Raw genomic sequence first — 18608 nt, 5'->3', positions numbered from 1 at the left:
GATCTTGGCATCCTCGCATCCACTAGCCATAGCAGGACCCTTTTTGTCACCTGTACGTCTTACAAATAACTTATTACAAATAGGACTACAGTAGCAGCATTTGTTGAATTATGTAAAAGTGCATTTTATTAATTTGCTGATATGAAAAAGCTTGAAAATGGATGGCTTTGTAATTAGTGAGTTGTAAATAGTGAGTAGAAGTTTTAAAAATTTTGTCTTATTTTGTGAAAAATGGACTTGATTGTTAACTACAGCACTTTATATTCTTGTTGTAGAAAGCCTAGTTTTGTGTAAGTCTGGGATGTTTGTGTGTAGTTATGTACTTATTGCTGCAAATTTTCTATAAGGGGGTTGACTCTTTTATTACTTGTTTAGCGGTAACGTCACGTTTCTACTAACAAAAACTCCTTCAGGATTTGGGTATTTAACAGAATGTTAATTGTATAATTAAAATTATAACAGTGTTGCTCTGCAAGCATGTGAACAAGGGAATATAGCAAGCACATGAGACTATTACCAAATACTGAGCTAGGATATAAAGTTCTTGGAAGGGCTGCTGTAGAAGGCACGGTATGATTTTTGACACACTGTCCTACCAGAACTGTAACATTTTGCTAGGATAATCATTTAACTACTACATCTCAAAGGCTAAAAAGTATCAGAAGCAGTGATGTTACCGAAGCAAGGAGTATAATAAAGGAGTGGACCCTTCCCTTCCATAGCTGTGTGAGAGTCTCTCATACATCAGTTTACCATCGTTTCATTCCATCCATCCAGGAGACTACACAGAAACAGAGAGGACTATGTGGAAAGAAGTGCTGAGTTTGCAGATGGTTTGCTCTCAAAAGCTTTGAAAGACATTCAGTCTGGAGCACTGGACATAAATAAAGCAGGCATACTTTATGGCATACCTCAAAAAACTTTACTCCTCCACTTAGAAGCCTTACCAGCAGGAAAGCCTGCACCTTTTAAAAATAAAACTCGAGATTTCAATGATAGTTATTCATTTAAAGACAGTAAAGAAACTTGTGCAGTCCTACAAAAAGTAGCCTTGTGGGCAAGAGCTCAAGCAGAGCGCACAGAAAAAAGTAAACTCAGTCTACTTGAAACCTCAGAATTAAAATTCCCAACAGCTTCCAGTTACCTCCACCAGTTAACTCTACAGAGAATGGTCACTCAGTTTAAAGAAAAAAGTGAAAATCTACAATATGAAACTTCAAGTCCCACTGTACAATTAAAAATTCCTCAGCTAAGAATAAGTTCTGTGTCCAAACCACAGTCTGATACTGCTGGTCTTCTGGATGTTATGTACCACGTTTCTAAAACCTCCTCAGTCTTAGAAGGATCAGCTCTTCAAAAATTGAAAAATATCCTCCCTAAACAGAACAAAATTGAATGTTCTGGACCTGTAACTCACTCAAGTGTTGACTCCTACTTTCTGCATGGGGACCTCTCTCCTTTGTGTCTTAATGCTAAGAATGGGACAGTAGATGGAACCTCAGAAAATACAGAAGATAGTTTGGATCGTAAAGATAATAAGCAACCAAGGAAAAAACGTGGCCGCTATCGGCAGTATGACCATGAAATAATGGAAGAAGCAATTGCAATGGTAATGAGTGGGAAAATGAGTGTTTCCAAAGCACAAGGAATTTATGGGGTACCTCACAGCACTTTAGAATATAAAGTAAAAGAAAGATCTGGAACATTGAAGACTCCACCGAAGAAGAAACTCCGTTTACCAGATACTGGCTTATTTAATATAACAGATTCAGGGACTGGCAGCTGCAAAAATAGTAGCAAGCCTGTGTAGAATAATTGTTAGCAAATTGTTTTGTGTGTGTATGTATGTCTGTATACACACACTATGTGAGAAATACATATGCTCACTCTGACAGAAGACATGAAATTATACAGTTCAAAAACCACATACATGCCTTTTGAAAAATAGTTTTATTCAGGGTTTTCACTGTGGACAGAATTACAGAGTTGCTCACTTAATTCTGATAGTGTGTATTTAATATAATCCATGTATAAATAGGTAAAAAGATTCAGGTTTTATTTAGTAGTCACTAGCATAAAGATGTTTTGGGAAAACAAGTATTTGTCATGTGAAGCATAATTTTTAATTGGTGGAGAACCACTTTACCCATTCAATTATCCATCTTATTATGGAAATACACAACCAAGGGTTAGCAGACTTCTATAGTTCACAGAATACTTGCAATAAATTGTAAGTAACTCAGATTATACACAACAAGGGATTTTATAAAAAAGATAGTTCCTCACAAGGAAGTGAATTTGTGGAGTATTAGTAGGATATAGTACATTCTGTGAAAGAAAAAAAGTTCGTTATTTAAATATCCAATACAAGTAAGAAAAACATTTCATTACAAAAATGTGTGTTTAGCAGGCATAAACTGCATTTTTTTTATCATTTTAAGAAAATTTTGTTGTTGGTTTAGAAAGAAATTGGTGTTTACAAAGTGTACACTTATGAGATCTGAGAAATTACTGTAGTTATAGAATTATTAAATAAGAAATAAGATGGAATACTAAGAGCATAAAATAATTTAAACTTTAACATAATTTTCCTTTTTAGTTTGACAATTAAGGTAACTTGTAAGGTTTAAAAAGAAAGTTGGAATGCAACTTAGAGCATGTTCATAATGTGCACAGAATGAGCTTGAGAATGGTTTGGGTTTGTTTGGTTTTTTGTTTAAACGTGCTGGTTAGTTGATGTTATGACTACTTAAAATTTATTTAAGGATTGTGTCACACTCCTATTGAAAAACCTCACTGTAACTGTAATGTATTTGCTGCTGTGACATTTCAAAACATTTTCAGTTTATCAAAATTAATACCAAGTTACATTATCATCTTGCTAATAACCAAATTTGCAGTTCAGGGTCTTGATAGAAATACAAATATGAAACAGTGAAGCTGTTTTGAACTTTCAATAATATAAATTCTTTATAAATTTGGTAGTTAGAAGTTAGACAGTTCATTTTAAATACGCAACTTTTAATAGAATTTAAGGGAGACCAATTACCTTCATATTGCAGTTTTTACATGACTTTCAAAGTATTCACATTGGACTTTTTATCACACTTAATTTTTTTAGATAATATCAAAATTATATGTCTACATATGAATGGGGCTTGCTTCATACATTCACTACTGAACATCAATGCCCTTTTCCTCTCAACATGTAATTTTTTTCTCTGTGTATCTAATTTGGCATTAAAAAAAAGACTCTCCAACTTTTATACACATGGTACACATGCACACATTTTTTTCCCACTGAAATTTGCATGTGTATGGGTTAACTGTAGAAATTAAATGGGACATTAGATACATATGGGCCACATCAGGTAATTTCATTTATAGATAGACTTGCCATTTAATTTAATGGAGAGCATACTACAATACTGGTGTCAAATTCCAACCCATATCTTTTAACACTATGTAAAAATGACAACATCCACTTTAAAACAGAATAATCCTTTGAAACTGCACAACCAGTATCTCAGTTCTTTGGTCTCTCAGATCTATACTGAATCTTCTTCAGTCATTAAGGTTTACTTGCATATAACAGAATGAATCTCTCAGGCACATGGTAATTCTTGGGGTGTCCTGTGCAGGGTCAGGAGTTGGACTCAGTGATCCTGGTGGGTCCCTTCCAACTCAGCTTAATCTGTGATTCTATGATTTTAAGCAGAACTGTACCTGATAAGGAGTTCGCAGAACAGCAGATGTCAGGGTCATCTTTAATTTTAAAAGAATCAAGCCATATTTTGTGTGGGCCAGAAGGATTAATTTGTGAATATATCCCCACTGAAAAATGCAGCTAAAAAACCTTAAAAGTTTCAACATCTGTCTTTATACAGTTTTACTTGCAAAAATCTGGGGCTTCAATACATTGCCTAATATTTATACCATACTGATGTTTTCTACTCCTCAGATATTGTTAGAAATTTGAGTCAGAACTTTATATTGAAGGCAAGTGACAGTACTCTTTTTATATAATTTAAAAGATGACCTGACCAAAAATTTAACAGGATTCATAAAATCAGGGATCATTTTACTATTGACTTAACAGTACTCAGTAGTTTTGTATGTAATATTATAATTAATTTTCAACATTTTAGTACTTGTATTTATTTTTTGGTCAGAAATAGTAATTAAAATATTTTTTGATAGTTTATAGATGATACTCAACCTGTAAGTGTTTAAAGAACAGAATTATTTGTTTCTAATTATTAGGCTAATGTTTAATTACACAACTAAGGAAAGGCAGGGAAATGTGTAAATTCTCCTCCCCTAACCCCTATGAATTTCATTAATGTCATTTAAATTATACATTTTGAACTGTTTTATAAATTCAGTTACCAGTCACTACTTAGTAATTGACAATTTCTGAAAATTCCTCTTTCAGCAGAATTTTAAATGAAGGCGAAAGCAAGCCCTACATGCTTTCTACTTATTTGAATGTTTCTCAAGTATTTTATATTAAAAAACAGTGCCTCTGTTTTTAGAACTACTGCTCAGTAAAGTTGATTAAACCATTTCTGGTAGCTAATGACAATTTTATATTAAATTGTATATTAACTTTAGTGAGACTGATTTTTTTAGTTGTTTACAGTACAAATACTTGTATTTGTTTTTTAATTGCAGTATTTCCATTGTCGCAGTAATTTAGTAAAACTCTGTGGCTGCCTTGATTTTTGACAGATTTTTGTTAACAACTGATTTTTAGGCAATTAGTTATATTTATGCATAAATCAATTGCACTATAATTCATGAATTATTTATTACAATATTTTCTAATGAATTCCATGTATTTGTCTTGTGTTGTAAATGTACTGTAATTCTGTTTCTTCTTTGTGTTGTTATATTCCTAAATCTGATTGTATGAATTTAATTGTTTAGTTAACGTGTTTCTACGTTGTAATTTGTAGTAAAGCACTTCAATGCTTTTGCACATAAATTTACAACACTGATGTGTGATTGATTTGCTCATTCAGTAAAAAAAAAAGAAAGAAACAAAAACCTGTACACTGACTTATTTGACTTATTCTCGAGGCACAAGTTGATTAGCAGTGGCATAAGACCAAGAACTGTACAAATTAAGCTCATAATGACTAATTTGCTATGAGAGTTTTATCAGAAATAGTAGCTTTAAGGAAGGATGTTTTCTCAGAATTGATTAATTACTAATGAGAACAAAATCAGAAAATTAATTTTCTAACACCCCCTTTAGTTAGTAGCTAAAAATTGCAAATAGTATATATTTTGAGGTGCATATTTACTTAAGTCAGAAAACAAACATTTCTGTAAGACAGATATGTATTTCTATAGTAGTTCCATTCTGTTTGTATGAGTACTTGAAACTGTTCTGTTCCAGTTTTGTTGCTGTTCCTGGTCTGTACAGCTCTTGCTAGAGTTACCTATCTTCCCTCTGGCTGAGACAACAGGGGAAGGACCTCTTTTGGGAGTCCTCTGATAGAGATCTTCCCTGATAGTTTTTGTGGAGGAGGCAAAGTTTGACTTGTTTATATGTGAATCAATACACTGGAAGTCTGGGAATTAACCTTATCGCATTGTTGCCTTTGTGCCATTTTTGGACTCTAGTCAATCCCCACTCCATGTTATTAACTGCCCCTATCTCCCAGAAGGGAAATATCATTCCGTGCTTAACCTTGGTCTCGAGCGATACAGAAGGTGCCAGGGTAGCAGTGCCTATTGATCCTCTCACCTCTCAGCCCCTCCGGTTCCTGCCCACTCTCTCCAGACATCTTTGTGTGTGTGGTTTGGAGGAAGTGTGCAGTTTGTCAAAGTGATAAGTCTTCCTTCTATGAAATTTTGCTTAAACCTTCTATTCTGAGGATAGTCTAAACTACAGTGTGACAACACAAATTTAAAGAGATGTAGGGAAGGTATTATAGGAAACTGAAGTATAATTCCGTAGTTGTATTGAAAAGCTACTAAAAATTAGTATGTTTGAATATACTGACATCTCTACAGGGAGATGCTTCAAGGAAAATGTGTTGCTTTAATGCTTGAATTTGTTGGTGTAGTAAGCTCTGTTCCCAAGAGGTGACTGAGTCAGGGTTCCATGTGTCTGTACAAGCTGACAAGATCATTTGTACTGTGGTACTATCACAGTAGAATAGATGAAAGTTGTCTGTTGTCTGTCAGCTTTAGAAACTAACTCACGTTAAGGGAAAGCAGATCATAGATGTCTCACAAGGGTGGATAATCAGGAAAGAAATTGTTGTAGGAGAATTGTGATAATCAGAATATTGCTTTATACAACAAATTGATCTCCACATAGCAAATTGAAAACAGTTTTGAAGCCTGTGGATGATTTGGTTGCTCACTTTGAGAAGGCTGTAAGGCTCCAGAAGTTTCTTCCACCCGTGAACAGACTTTAAATAGCAGTTATGGATGCAGGTCCTCTATAGTTAAAGCTTTCCAGTAAAGATATAGACACACCTTGCATGTCTAGACAGATAGAAAGGTACTAGTTTAAAAATTCAGTCTAAAAAATGACTGTGCTATAGCTGTCTGTTTAGCAAATTAGTACTTAACAAATCTACTCTGGTTTACAAACAGAATATGGAAGATGAAGGCCTAGTGGCATGTTGATCTTTTGGTTTATTATCTGGCCTTTCAAAACATTAATTAAAATCGTGGTGGTGGGGAGGGCAACCTTTTATCCTTAATTGTACTATTAGAATAATCTTTCTTTTACAAGGGTAGTGATTTTGATACCTTGTGACTCCTGAATTTGTTGGAGTAACAGACTTTTCTCAGTGTAGTGGCATTTGAAAAAGAGTCAAATCCTGACACTGACATTCCCTTGAACAATGTGGGTTTTATTTTAGATTGCAAGTGCAAAGAGGTTTTGTTTTTTTTTTCTTTTTAAGACTTCAATAGCTTTAGATTAAATATTATTGCAATTTCAACCAATACCATCACAATTATCTTATGCCTTTATGAGTTAGTATCATCTAGATGCCTGATTTTGAATGTATACCATTTCATACTGAATGTTACAGGAGAAGATAAAAAACATGAAGAATTATTATGCGCAGTTGGCTGGTTTTAAGCTCTAAACTTAAAAATCTGTCTAGGATAATAAAATACAAGCTTGCATGTAATAACTTCCAGTAAGAAACTTGAAGCTAAAAGTTATTATTGATGCTTATAATTTCGGGTATGACTTAATTAATGAATAGATAACTATATCTAAGTACAGCACATTAAATTTTAAATATGTTTGTTCATTGATCAGTTGTAAAAAAAATGAAAATGAAAATTTTTTGAAGTACAGGCTTAAATACAAAAAAATTATAGGGGATAATAGCAGGGAAAAAAGTTAGTGTCATGTTCAGAGTTTGGTGATATGTTTAAACTATACATACTTTTCTAAAACAGAATTCTTCCAACATTTTCTGCTCATGCAATTGGTTTCAGTAAAACATTTGAACTAGGTGTTAACTATCTCTTGATAGTTGTTATCCTGCATAAGGATTTTGTATTTAATTGAAGAAATACCTGTATTTATTTCTACCATGGAAAATTTTCAGCTTTTCAGTATAAATGATTGATTAGGTAAGTAGTGACATTAGTTCTAATAATTTATAAGAAATTTATTAAATAGTTAAAGTAGTATTTTATAAGGTTTTTTTTAGTTAATACATATAAGAACAACTGTTCAGCAGTCCTTCAATATAGGCCTACCCTGTTTTAACTATATTTAAAGGATATTAGCTTTTATCTTGGAAATTACTTATTCCAGTGGTGATTATCTCTTTTTGTGTTTAAGGAATCTGTGTATGTGCACACACATGTGTGCTTAATATATTGCAATGAAGAGATTGTGATGCACCACTGCAATTTTTTTAAAAACTGAAAGGGAAAATTTTATGTGCAAAGAGCACTAGGCTATTTTTTTTCCATTTGCTGTTAGCTTGTTAAATGTTCTTTAAATATAGAAATAGAAATATCTTTAGAAATACCTTCAAGTGTATCCTGAAGAGCACTCAGTACACTTGAGTATTTAAATATTAAAGAGTGGGGTTCGGGAGAGATGGATCCATTCTTTCCTCTGCCACAACCTTGAACCTCACTCATTTACCTTCTCTGTGCCCCAGTTAGTGAAATGAGAGTAATACCAAGCTTGCCAGGTTCTTGGTGAGGTTTTCTTTCATTAATAGTCGAGATAGTTTGAAATACCAGAAAGTTAACATTGTTGTAGTTACAGTTAGGTTCAAGAAGCTATATTTAAAATTATTCTTTTTACCTTTGATTTTTTCATTATTATTTTTCTTAATGGTAGTTTAGTGCTATCACTGATAAGTTGTACATCTTTGCTAGTGACACAAGTATGATTGAGTACTGCAAATAGAACAGAACTGTTTTGTAAACATCAGTTTTTTAGGCTTGAGTTTAACCATTATAACAAACATTAGATGTGGTGTTTTACTGTAATTTATATTTTGTTTTGATTTGTTTTCATTTTCAGTTCAAGCTCAACAGCTGATGCAAATTCAGAGGAAACAGCTAATTTGGAAAAAGGAAAATCAACATTAAACAAAGTTTTGGAGTCTTTTTGTTCATATCACTGGCAACAGACTTTGGCTATGTTAAAATTCCTATTACAGGATGAAAATGTTCCTATAGTTTGCAGTTGCAAGCAAACACATTTGGTCCACTCTGAAACTCCCAGTTCCCTTACTGAAGAGGATGTTCCATTTTGCAGTTGCAATGGACACATGCTGACAAAAAGGTGCTGTTTACAAAATCAAAGGCCAAACACTTGTTTACCACCTCTGTCTGTTTGTATTAAAGATTTCCATTCTTTGTCATGCCAAGCTGTAGCAATTGGATGTATTAAGACAATGGTGAACAAAGCATGTAGTTCTAAGTATTGTGCTGACCAGTTGCAAAATTATAACAGGCATTCTGTGAAAGCAGCAGCATGTACATATTCAGCTAAGGACTGTGACCTCTTAAGCAGCATTAAAAATTCAAACAGATCCCGCAGTCCATCACCACCTCCACTATCACCTGTACACAGTAAGGAATTTGAATTATCAGAAGGAATGGTTATGGACTTTCCAACTTTAGACAACAACAAGCTTGAAATATCCATCAACCAGCCTCCATCCCTCTTACCAGCTGAAGGAAGCAAGGGAGAGTTTGAGTATGAGGGTAAAACATGCAGAGAAAAAGAGATTGATTATTCAGATGGAGCACTGGGATCAGCAGACCAAGAAAGCAGTGATGGTTATGTGAACTCTGAGAAAGGTGAACATTCTGCCATTTTTCAAGATTTAATGGACCGCATTAATGAGAAGTTGAAATCAATAGACACTACAGATATAGCAACAAATCTTGTAAAACTTTCTAGCAGTGACAGGGCACCAGAAAATGATGTCAAATTAGGAGACTTCATAACTTCTCTCCTGCATAATGCTAAGGCAAGTGATTACAGCTTTATGGAATTACTTCATCAACATGATAAACAAGTGGAAAATAAAATTATTCAGACAAGATTTCGCAAGCGTCAGGAAACTTTATTTGCAACATATAATTCTCCTGATTCACCAGTCATTCGACGACAGTCTTTGCAAATCAAGAGGGAGCTTGCAAGCCTTGATGAAACTCTTGTAAGAAAAAAGTCCATTTCTGAGAGAAATGCAAAGAAATCTACAAAAAAAATTGATAAAATACATCTAAACAAAAGACATAGTTTTACTGTGATAGAAGATGAGACTCTGCAACATCTTGAAAGTAAACCATGTGTGAATTGTCAAACCAAGCCAATGTGCTTTCCAGTACACCAAACAGAGTCTTTCAATCTACCTCTTACTAGTTTCCAGACCAGCTCCAGATTTTTAGTTCTTTCAGAAAACAGTTCTATTGCAGCCAGCCAGGCAAAACTCCTAAATACACAAGGAGATTGTGAAACCTTAAAAGAGACTGGTCAGATTCCTCTGAAGGATGAGAGTAATGAAATCTTGGGTAGAACTAAGCGTAACATTGTGCCTCCTGGGTGGTACTCTGTGTATGTAACAAACAATATCATGTTTAGAAAGTCATCCAGTACAAAAAAGTCCTTAAAAAGTTTGGAAAAAATGAGAATAAATAAAAATCTTCATGCTGAAAGATGCAGTGACATAAATATTAGCAAAATTGTGAGAGACACAAATCTGCAAGTTGTTGTGGAGCGTTTAGAAGATACAATAAACTTATCCAGAAAGACTAGCAACTCACTGTTGGATAGTTACAAAATAAGCCAAAAATTAAAAGATAATGCTTTTGAACAGGTCATGAACCCAGCTGCTAGAAGAGGCTTACCTTTCACTCTGAACGAAATGGGATGCACAGGACAAAGCTTCCTTCCACATTCACATGTGCCAAGCAGCAGTAAAATCAAAGCAATTTGTGTTGCATCAAACACACAAGAAACAGTTATAGATCAAGAAATTAATGATGGCCTTTTGAAATCTCTGACCTTTAATTCAAGCAGTTCAGCTTCCAGTAATGGGGACTTGCATATAACTTCTGAAGCCGGGGAGATCTCATCTCCTTTAAACTACTCTAGTCCTATCAAGCTTATGTTTGTCTCAGAAGTTAACAGTCATGAAGGAGTCAAATACACTTTGACGTCTGCAGCTGCATCTTCTAAGGGAAGCACAGATCTTTGTTTGTTTCAGGGGCACACAAATGCCTTGTTAGATAAACAGGCCACAAGTGACCTTTCTCATGCGGTCTGTGTCAAGGATTGTGATTGCAGTGAAAATGATACTATGGAGAGGTCAAGCTGTGTTTATGCAGAAGCAGTTACAAGTTCTTGTCCAGTTGGTCAAATTAACATAAACGAATCAAAAAAAAATGATGAAGTTGTGGAGAAATCAAGCAGTAGCAATGAATTAGTTTTCAAAAGAAAACCTGGTAGACCAAAGAAAATAGGTCCTCAAGTAGTTAAGCAGGTTAAGAGACCCATTGGACGACCTCCTAAACCAAAAGTAGACATGAGTGGAAGCACAAAACCTAGACCTGAACTCAGCTGTGGTGGTAAAAGCGTCAAGTCTGATGCAGCAGCAATGGAAGAAGTTAACAGCAATAAAAATATTACTGTGACGGTTGTTTTTGGAAGGTCAAGAAGAACTAAGAGACATGTTTCTGAAGGTAATCTAAATCTCATCAGCATTCTGCCCACACAACGTATTGATTCTAATTTTGCCAATGATCTCAGCAAAGCAAGGCACAATGCAGAAACTGGAAATGCTTTGACTGAAACAGTAAAAGCCTTCCAGAATCCTTCTGCTGAAAAGGAGGTCTCTGGTTATGACTATGTCAGACCTATCAAGAGTAATCTGGCATCAGCACATCCTTGCAGCAATGTTATACGGCAGATTAAGAAACCATTAACCACTGTTCGAAAACCTGGCAGGCCAGCAAAAGTAAAAATTTCCGGCATATCAGTGACTATCAGTAGACTTTCACCTCAGGAAAGAAAAGTGAGCATCAGCAATGGTTTGCCTCCTTTACAACAGCAGAATGTGTTAGAAAAAAACATACCACAGGAAAGAAAAAATCAACTGTGCAATAATATGGGTCAAGTAAAGAACATGCAGAAAGATTCTAGAGAGGAGGGATCACACAATGTTAGCACAAGAGTGTCAAGAAAACGTGAAATTCCATTGAGACACTCTGCTAGAGACAGAAAACCTTCACTGCATTTTTTGCATTCATTAGCATCTTCTAGTGCATTTACTTGTAGAAGTGCCTTACTGCATAAATCTTACAAACTCCATTTAAAAAAAGCTAAAGAGCGAAAGGGAAAACTTACACAATCAAATCAGTGCACAGCATCCAGAGATACCTCAGAACAGAGAAATCCAGTGAATGCTAAAATGGATCTTAAGGATGGTGGATTCGGGCCCATTAATGAGGTATCATCAGATCCCATTTTTTCATCAAATCCCTCTCTCAGGTGGTGGCCTACTTCTACTTCAAGTGACACCTTGTTGGAAGAACTAAACAATAGATTTGAACAGATAACTAATACCTGGTTGAGAGTGGGGGGAAATGAGTTTGACAAATGTCAGTGTGAAAAAAGGGATCCCATTGAACGAGACTGTAATACTGAAATGTCAGACCCTTTAGACTCCTGCCTTGTAGAACTTGAAACGTCGCCTATAAAAATGCTTTTCCAGAAAAAGTGTAATATGAATGAACTCTGCACCTGGTTTATGCAAACTACAGAAACACAGTCTCTCTCTCTTGTGAGAAAGGCAAATGCTCGCAGTCCCTTAGAAGTAGTTAGTACTAAGGAGATAAAGATGGAAACTAAACAATCTGATCCTAGCACTTGCCCTTTCAGAAAGCACTTTAAAAAGTTTGCACTATCCTCCCCTTCAAAACCAGCAGGGAAATTGCAGATATTACATAACATGGTGAGGTCTCCAGTCTTAAGCATGAAAAGTAATTTCACCTTAGCCAGGTTAAAAAGAAATGAATTTAAGAAGTTGCAGCGTGATAGGTGGGGACAAACAAAAAAGCTCTATAATCAGGCTCCTGGTGGCTGGAAATCAAAAAAGAAAAATCTGCAGTTATTTTGCCAAAGCCAATTGTTTAAAAGTACAAGTGGGGAGACCAGTGATGAAGCACCCAAGCTACAGGAGAAAAATACAGTAGAAATCCATCCCACTCAGACTTTGGTAGAGTCTCACAATAGCCTCTTGCCAACTGAAAATGAAACCAGTGGTGCATTTGTTCAACAGATGATGGGATCGTCTGACTTTAACCCACATCCTGGTTTAGCAAATATACTTAATTCACATTCAGAGGCAAATGGAACAATTCATTGCCAGCAAAATGTTAGAAAAGAACAAAGCCAAGATAAACTGTTTCAAAATACTTGGAAAGCCAAAACCTTTAAAGACTGCAGGATATTTCTGAGAAAAATCAACCATATTGAGCAGCACAATTCATTTAAGTTAAATAATGTCATTTATTCTCCTGAAGCTGTCGACAGTAAAAGCACTCAGGCATATATGGAAGAAAAAAGACATCCTCTTTTAAGGTCCCATTCTACTAAACAAAATACATTAAAGAAACAAGAAAATGAAGTGGAAGCATCTAAAGGATCTAATTCTTCTAAAGTGATTGAAAAGCTGGATGGCCAGTTTCACAGCAGAAAATTAAGTAGTGGTGTAAACCAGGACGCTAATCCTGCTGGTAGTTCTGAAGGTCTTACTAGAATAAACAAAAGGAAAAGTCCACAATGGGAGACCACTGATACAAATTTAAGAAAAAGACATAAGAGACAATCATGCAGTAGTGGACAAATGGCACCTTATTACCCAAAGTACCAAGTAGGTAAGTTATTGTTCCCCACTTCATCTTAAAATTGAAATCCTAAAGAATTGGACAAGTCAAATAACTAAGCACTTTTTTGTTTATTGCATGTTACTCATTTTAATTTCAGAAAAGTCATGAAATCAAACATTGCATAACATCAGAATAATTCAGAAAGTGCAATTTTAAAATGTTTATAATGTTTTGCACCATTCTTTCAGTTCTGATAAGCTAGGCAATATAGTTTAGACAGACAAGAAATCAAGTTCTGATATTCTGAACTCAGTCACAACTGGCTGTTGACTTCAAAAGGAACAGAATTTCATTCCATTGTGTAGTTTCTCATAGTGTGAGGAGAGATAAGCTATAAGACGAAGCATAAATTCAGTGCATTAGCATATAGATTTTATGTTTTTAAAAATTCTCATTAAATGATTTCTGTTACAAATCTGTAATAGTTTTGTAATTTTACAGTAAAAGAGAGTATTTTGTACTTCTGAAAATTATTCATTCAGAGACCCATTTTAGTATCCTTTCCATGCCAAATGAAACCTGCTGACTAAGGGGTTGGCACATTGAATCTCTACACAACAATTTAAAATTCAAAATTATTTTCACAAGTACAATATACAGTTATTATGCTAAATACTTTGGCTTGGAATCTTTTAGGCTAGTGTGAAATTAAATCATTTTTTAAAGATAGGTATTTATAAATACATTGTAATACAACTGTGATCTCAGAAATGCCATTATATTACTTGGAAAGAGGGCACATTTGTGTAACTATTTCTTCTGTTGGGTGAAGAGATAAACAGAAGTCTTAACTCGTTTCAACAAAATTACTAAGGTGTGAAATCCTCGCCAAGTAAAACAAAACTCCTGCAATGTGATTTAAATTACTGCCTTTGTAAAAACAATATTGTATTAGCTAATCTGATATATTGGCCAAATAAAAAAACCTTATTCAAAATATGAGAGCAAAATCTTAGGTACTCCTTTGTATTCTATTTTGTAAAAAAGGATCTCTGATAATAAATGGAAAGGTTTATTTAAGTTGTAATATAATGGCTCTTGTATGCTTTGTTTCTTTTGTACTTCATGTGATATATAGAATTCTTCATATTTAGCTCATTCAGTATAACTGCTTTTTCCAAAGTACAGCATTATCTATGGACTACTCTTTTGTATTTTAATTCATTGATCTGGGGCCAAGCTCAACATAAATAATTTGTTTTTAAGAAGTTCAAACTTCGACACCACATTGCTGTAAAAAAATTAGGAAAGGATAGAACATATCCATTTCTATATTACAAATGAAGAAAGAGCTCTCTCATACTTGTAACTTGTTGAGAAAATGTTACATTCCGATTATATTTATCTGTAAATGTTTTGTTTCTATGGTAATGCAAGACCTATTACTGTGATATGGTCTCATGTTAGTTTTAATTGGGACTCAATTTTATCTACCTGATAACTTTCATCCTTTAGTTTTGGATTTTCAGGAAATCTGATAACTATTTTGATATTTTACATTACTTCATCTGCAGTTTTTGTTATTTTCCCTTTTACTCATGGTTTCTCATATCAGTCATTGTCTTTAGAAAAGCTATGATAGGAAATTAATTGATAAAGGAAATGTTAAAAGACAAAGAATGATGATTCTTGGAATTGTGTCTATACTTGTAACCCCAGATCTTTCTTAGGGGTACTATTGCACTATCAGAGGATTGTCTGATATTGGAAGGATGTCTTGTTGTGCTGTGTTGATTCAACATTGTGTACCCTCTGCACCAGCCAAGGAAATCATACAAACATTTTTAGTCTAATATGGCTACTCCCTAAAAAGAAGCAACATGATTTCTAGCTGTGCATGCATGTGACTTCAAACGCAATTCCTGCATCTGGGAGTTTAATGCACATGAAAACATCATGTTCATATGTTCTTTGGATTGTATTTTTGTTTATGTGGTATCATAAACTATTTCATTGTTCTGTTGTCATGCTTGAAATGTTGCTATAGACACATTTATGGTCAGTATTTGAAGTTTTTCTAAAACTTTTATGGATCTTGGGGTCTTATCAAATGTTCTTAAAGAGATGTTGTAATGCTGTTTTATTGTGAAACATTGTGGCAGGTGGGCAGAATGTTATTACCAATTTTTTTATGTACACTTGGTTTTTATTAGCATGTGCAAGCAGGAATAAACAGTTGAATATCTTATAGCTCAAGGTAGTGTTCAACAACTAGAACTAGCCATGCACTCATTGAAGCAACAGAAAAGAGTTAATTGCTGTTTCTCATTGTCTGTCGTATTCAAGATAAGGTGGCTGGTAGATGCATGGGTCCATTTGGTGTTTGTTGCACCTTCTGAACTGTTGCTTCCACAATGCATATGATGTGTTGACGGGCAGTTCCCTTTTATTCTAAATCCATCTTCTGGCAATTTTTATTTCTTTAGCAGCACTGAAATGCTATTATTCTCTGTTGTGCAAAGAAAACTACATAAACGTGTTTTTAGGAAAGCATTTGATTTCTTTTCACTAGAGTAATTCACTTGTAACACTGAAGGTCACATTAACATGCTTTGGACTTGGGCAAGAGGTTTCAAGAAAGCCAAGCTAAAATACAAAAAAATATTAATCCAACAATAAAACTGGGACATGTAAAATACTCCATTTTACAATCTTACAATATACTGAATATTTTAAAAATCTGCTTCAGAGGGTGTGGGCTTCATACAGATGGAAAAGAGATTGTGAACCTTCTACAGTAGCAGGCAGAGATGACATCACAGACCTATGCTCTTGGCCTTCATATCAGGGTGGGAGTTTGCATACAAAAGCTTTTAAAAGTCAATTTCTAACACTTAAATTTATGATATTTTCATCTAACATGAACTTTTTGATTTTCACCCTTACGTTTTCACTTTTCTTCAAGTAGTCTGGAGTTTTAGAACAGATCTATTGGATTTGTCAGCAGAGAATATGACTTTTCAGTTTTAATTTTTTATGATGTTTGAATGTGGTTTTTATATTCTACCTTAAGGAAATCAAGTTTGTGCAGTACTTGAAAAGAGAATTCACTAATTTTTGTGGTCAAAGTTGGCTGCAAGAGTGAAGAATCACAACTATGAAAACTTTGGTGGTGTGAGTCTAATTGGTCTCTTCATTGTGCACATAAAATGACACCTGTATTAACACTACAGACAAACATTTTCTTAAACTTAACTTTCTTTACTATAAGTTTGATAAAAAATGGAAGGGAAAATTTTGTGATTTTTTTTCTTACACATCGGTGTTAGAGTGGCTTTAATATTCCAGTATTGTTGCTTATTTGTCTCGTGGTAGTGCAATCCAGTAATAATAAAGCTACAAATGGGATAATCCAGTAATTATAAACCTACACTTCCCTACTACTGTGAATGACCTAGTGACAAACAGGATTGGTTTTAGCAGGTTGTTTAGCTTTCATGAAGGACCACATTCTACACCCCTAATGAATGACAAATATTTGAAATACTGGGTTAGGAAGAGTGCAGAGGAGACATGGTGTAAATCATTAAATTTGTTGATTTTAAGAAGGCACTTTTCACAAAGGCTTTTCATCAGAGGGTTACTTGGCTCTAAAATAAATTTCATCTGTGATGCAGAGTAAGCAGATAGAAATTTTCATACCTGTACTTGCCAGACAAGAAGTTAGCTTTTCACAGGCAGGCATAAAACAAAGAGCATTAATAGAAATATAAAAAGAATATGAAATGAATGACTGTTCACAGTAAGTGGGCCATTTTTAATGCAGAAGTGTAAAAGCAAAAAGGTACACTTGATATATAGGTGACTGTACATGTGTAGTAAATCCTTACTCATTTAATGAACTAAATGTTCTCTGCCTCATTCCCCATGATGGAACAACAGCATCCTGAGCCACAGTCTAATGCTCCATTTTGTTTTACACTCCAAATTTTACTTGCCAAATTACATACTCTTCTTTCCTTTTCTTTTTCTCGTATCAGGTGATCTAGTGTGGAGTGTGTAGGTTTTGGGTGCTGTTCAGTTTTAAAATGCAGTTTTTTGCATATTGCCTTAGAGTATGCTGATACTCATTTCTTTTGAGGGTTCTGAGCTAAGACTTTCTACTCTTGCGTCTTTAAATAATGGACTTTTTTAAAGAACTTGGTTCTGAGGTCTTCAAATTTCTTTACCTGCTAGGATAGGTAGTTTTCTGTAGCTTAGTGCCATGGTCATTAAGCCTTTTTGTAGGATTTGTATACCCAATTTTATACCTATAAACTGGGGTGCTTTTTTTCATCATTTTATTCTATATTGTTTTGCTGGCTGTTTTTCATTTTACCTCTTCAAAAACTGAGAAACTCAGTCATATTTTCCTATTTGTCCTTGGTCCTGAGGAAATGGCTACATTTTTCAGCTTTCTTTAGTGAAGTGGTAATACTAAATAAATATAGGCAATCTTCTGTCTTTCTTTGAAAGCCTTTTACTAAAAGAGAAAATAGCAGCTTTCCAAGGCCTGCACAGTGCTTTTGAAAATCTGACAAGTACATATCCTTTTAAAAAACCTCTCTACTGTTGAGAGTTCATGGCCTTAAAGCAGAGTTTCTGTTGCTGTTAGATAGAAAAGGAGGGAAGTCAATCAACAGATCCTGTGAAAAGTAACCTGTAAATTAAGTATTTATGTAGTCTGTCCATGACCAGAGCAGATTAATTTTGCTGAGACAATTCCACATTTTGGTGTTGAAAATAGTTCAAGAGAGATGCTGTAATTCATAGAGGCCTGTGTACTGTGCATTAGTTTGCATTTCTCTATTGTTTATATGCTAAAGCTAGTGCTGCTTTTCTGTTTTCCCCATATCTTTGTAAAGTGTCTTATACTGGAATCTTCAGTTAATTACATTCAAAAAGTGCAGATTCTGGTTCCAGAATTGAGGGGGGAAATTTAAAATGGTGTGACAAGACTGGGTTATGGTTTGCATGTATTCTTGGGTAGATTTTCCTTTCCTAACTCATCTTGCACTCCTCAAAGAATAGTTTTAGTCAGACCTTTGATGGTTTGAAATCTTTTTCAGACTTTTAAGCCAAATATAATGCCACATTCATTCAGTGTTTATCCTTTCATTTGTGGTGTCCTTTAATTTTGCTAGAATTCTACAGTGCCTTAAAGATAATGTTTAAACAACCTTTGATACTAGTACAAATGTTTTTGTTATTTGGTAACC

General features: G+C 34.5%; 1 protein-coding gene across 6 annotated transcripts in view; it reads left to right on the top strand.

The window, feature by feature from the left end:
* Positions 1-18608, top strand: part of LCORL (ligand dependent nuclear receptor corepressor like) — an 80009-nt gene that overhangs the window by 49723 nt on the left and 11678 nt on the right. The window contains exons 7-8 of one of the 6 annotated variants that reach the window (XM_021554405.2): positions 778-1609; positions 8531-8645. The exons of 1 other annotated variant lie outside the window; for it this stretch is intronic. In XM_021554405.2, coding sequence (XP_021410080.1) covers positions 778-1609; positions 8531-8548 — 850 coding nt within the window. In that variant the 3' untranslated portion in view covers positions 8549-8645. Of the gene's footprint in view, positions 1-777; positions 5021-8530; positions 13399-18608 lie in introns of those variants that run through there. 4 more of the 6 variants (XM_031504570.1, XM_021554402.3, XM_021554404.2 and 1 more) reach the window with 4 other exon arrangements.

This window comes from Lonchura striata, chromosome 4, assembly GCF_046129695.1.
Source record: "Lonchura striata isolate bLonStr1 chromosome 4, bLonStr1.mat, whole genome shotgun sequence".
Taxonomy (NCBI): domain Eukaryota; kingdom Metazoa; phylum Chordata; class Aves; order Passeriformes; family Estrildidae; genus Lonchura; species Lonchura striata.
This window is presented reverse-complemented; position numbering and strand designations above follow the sequence as displayed.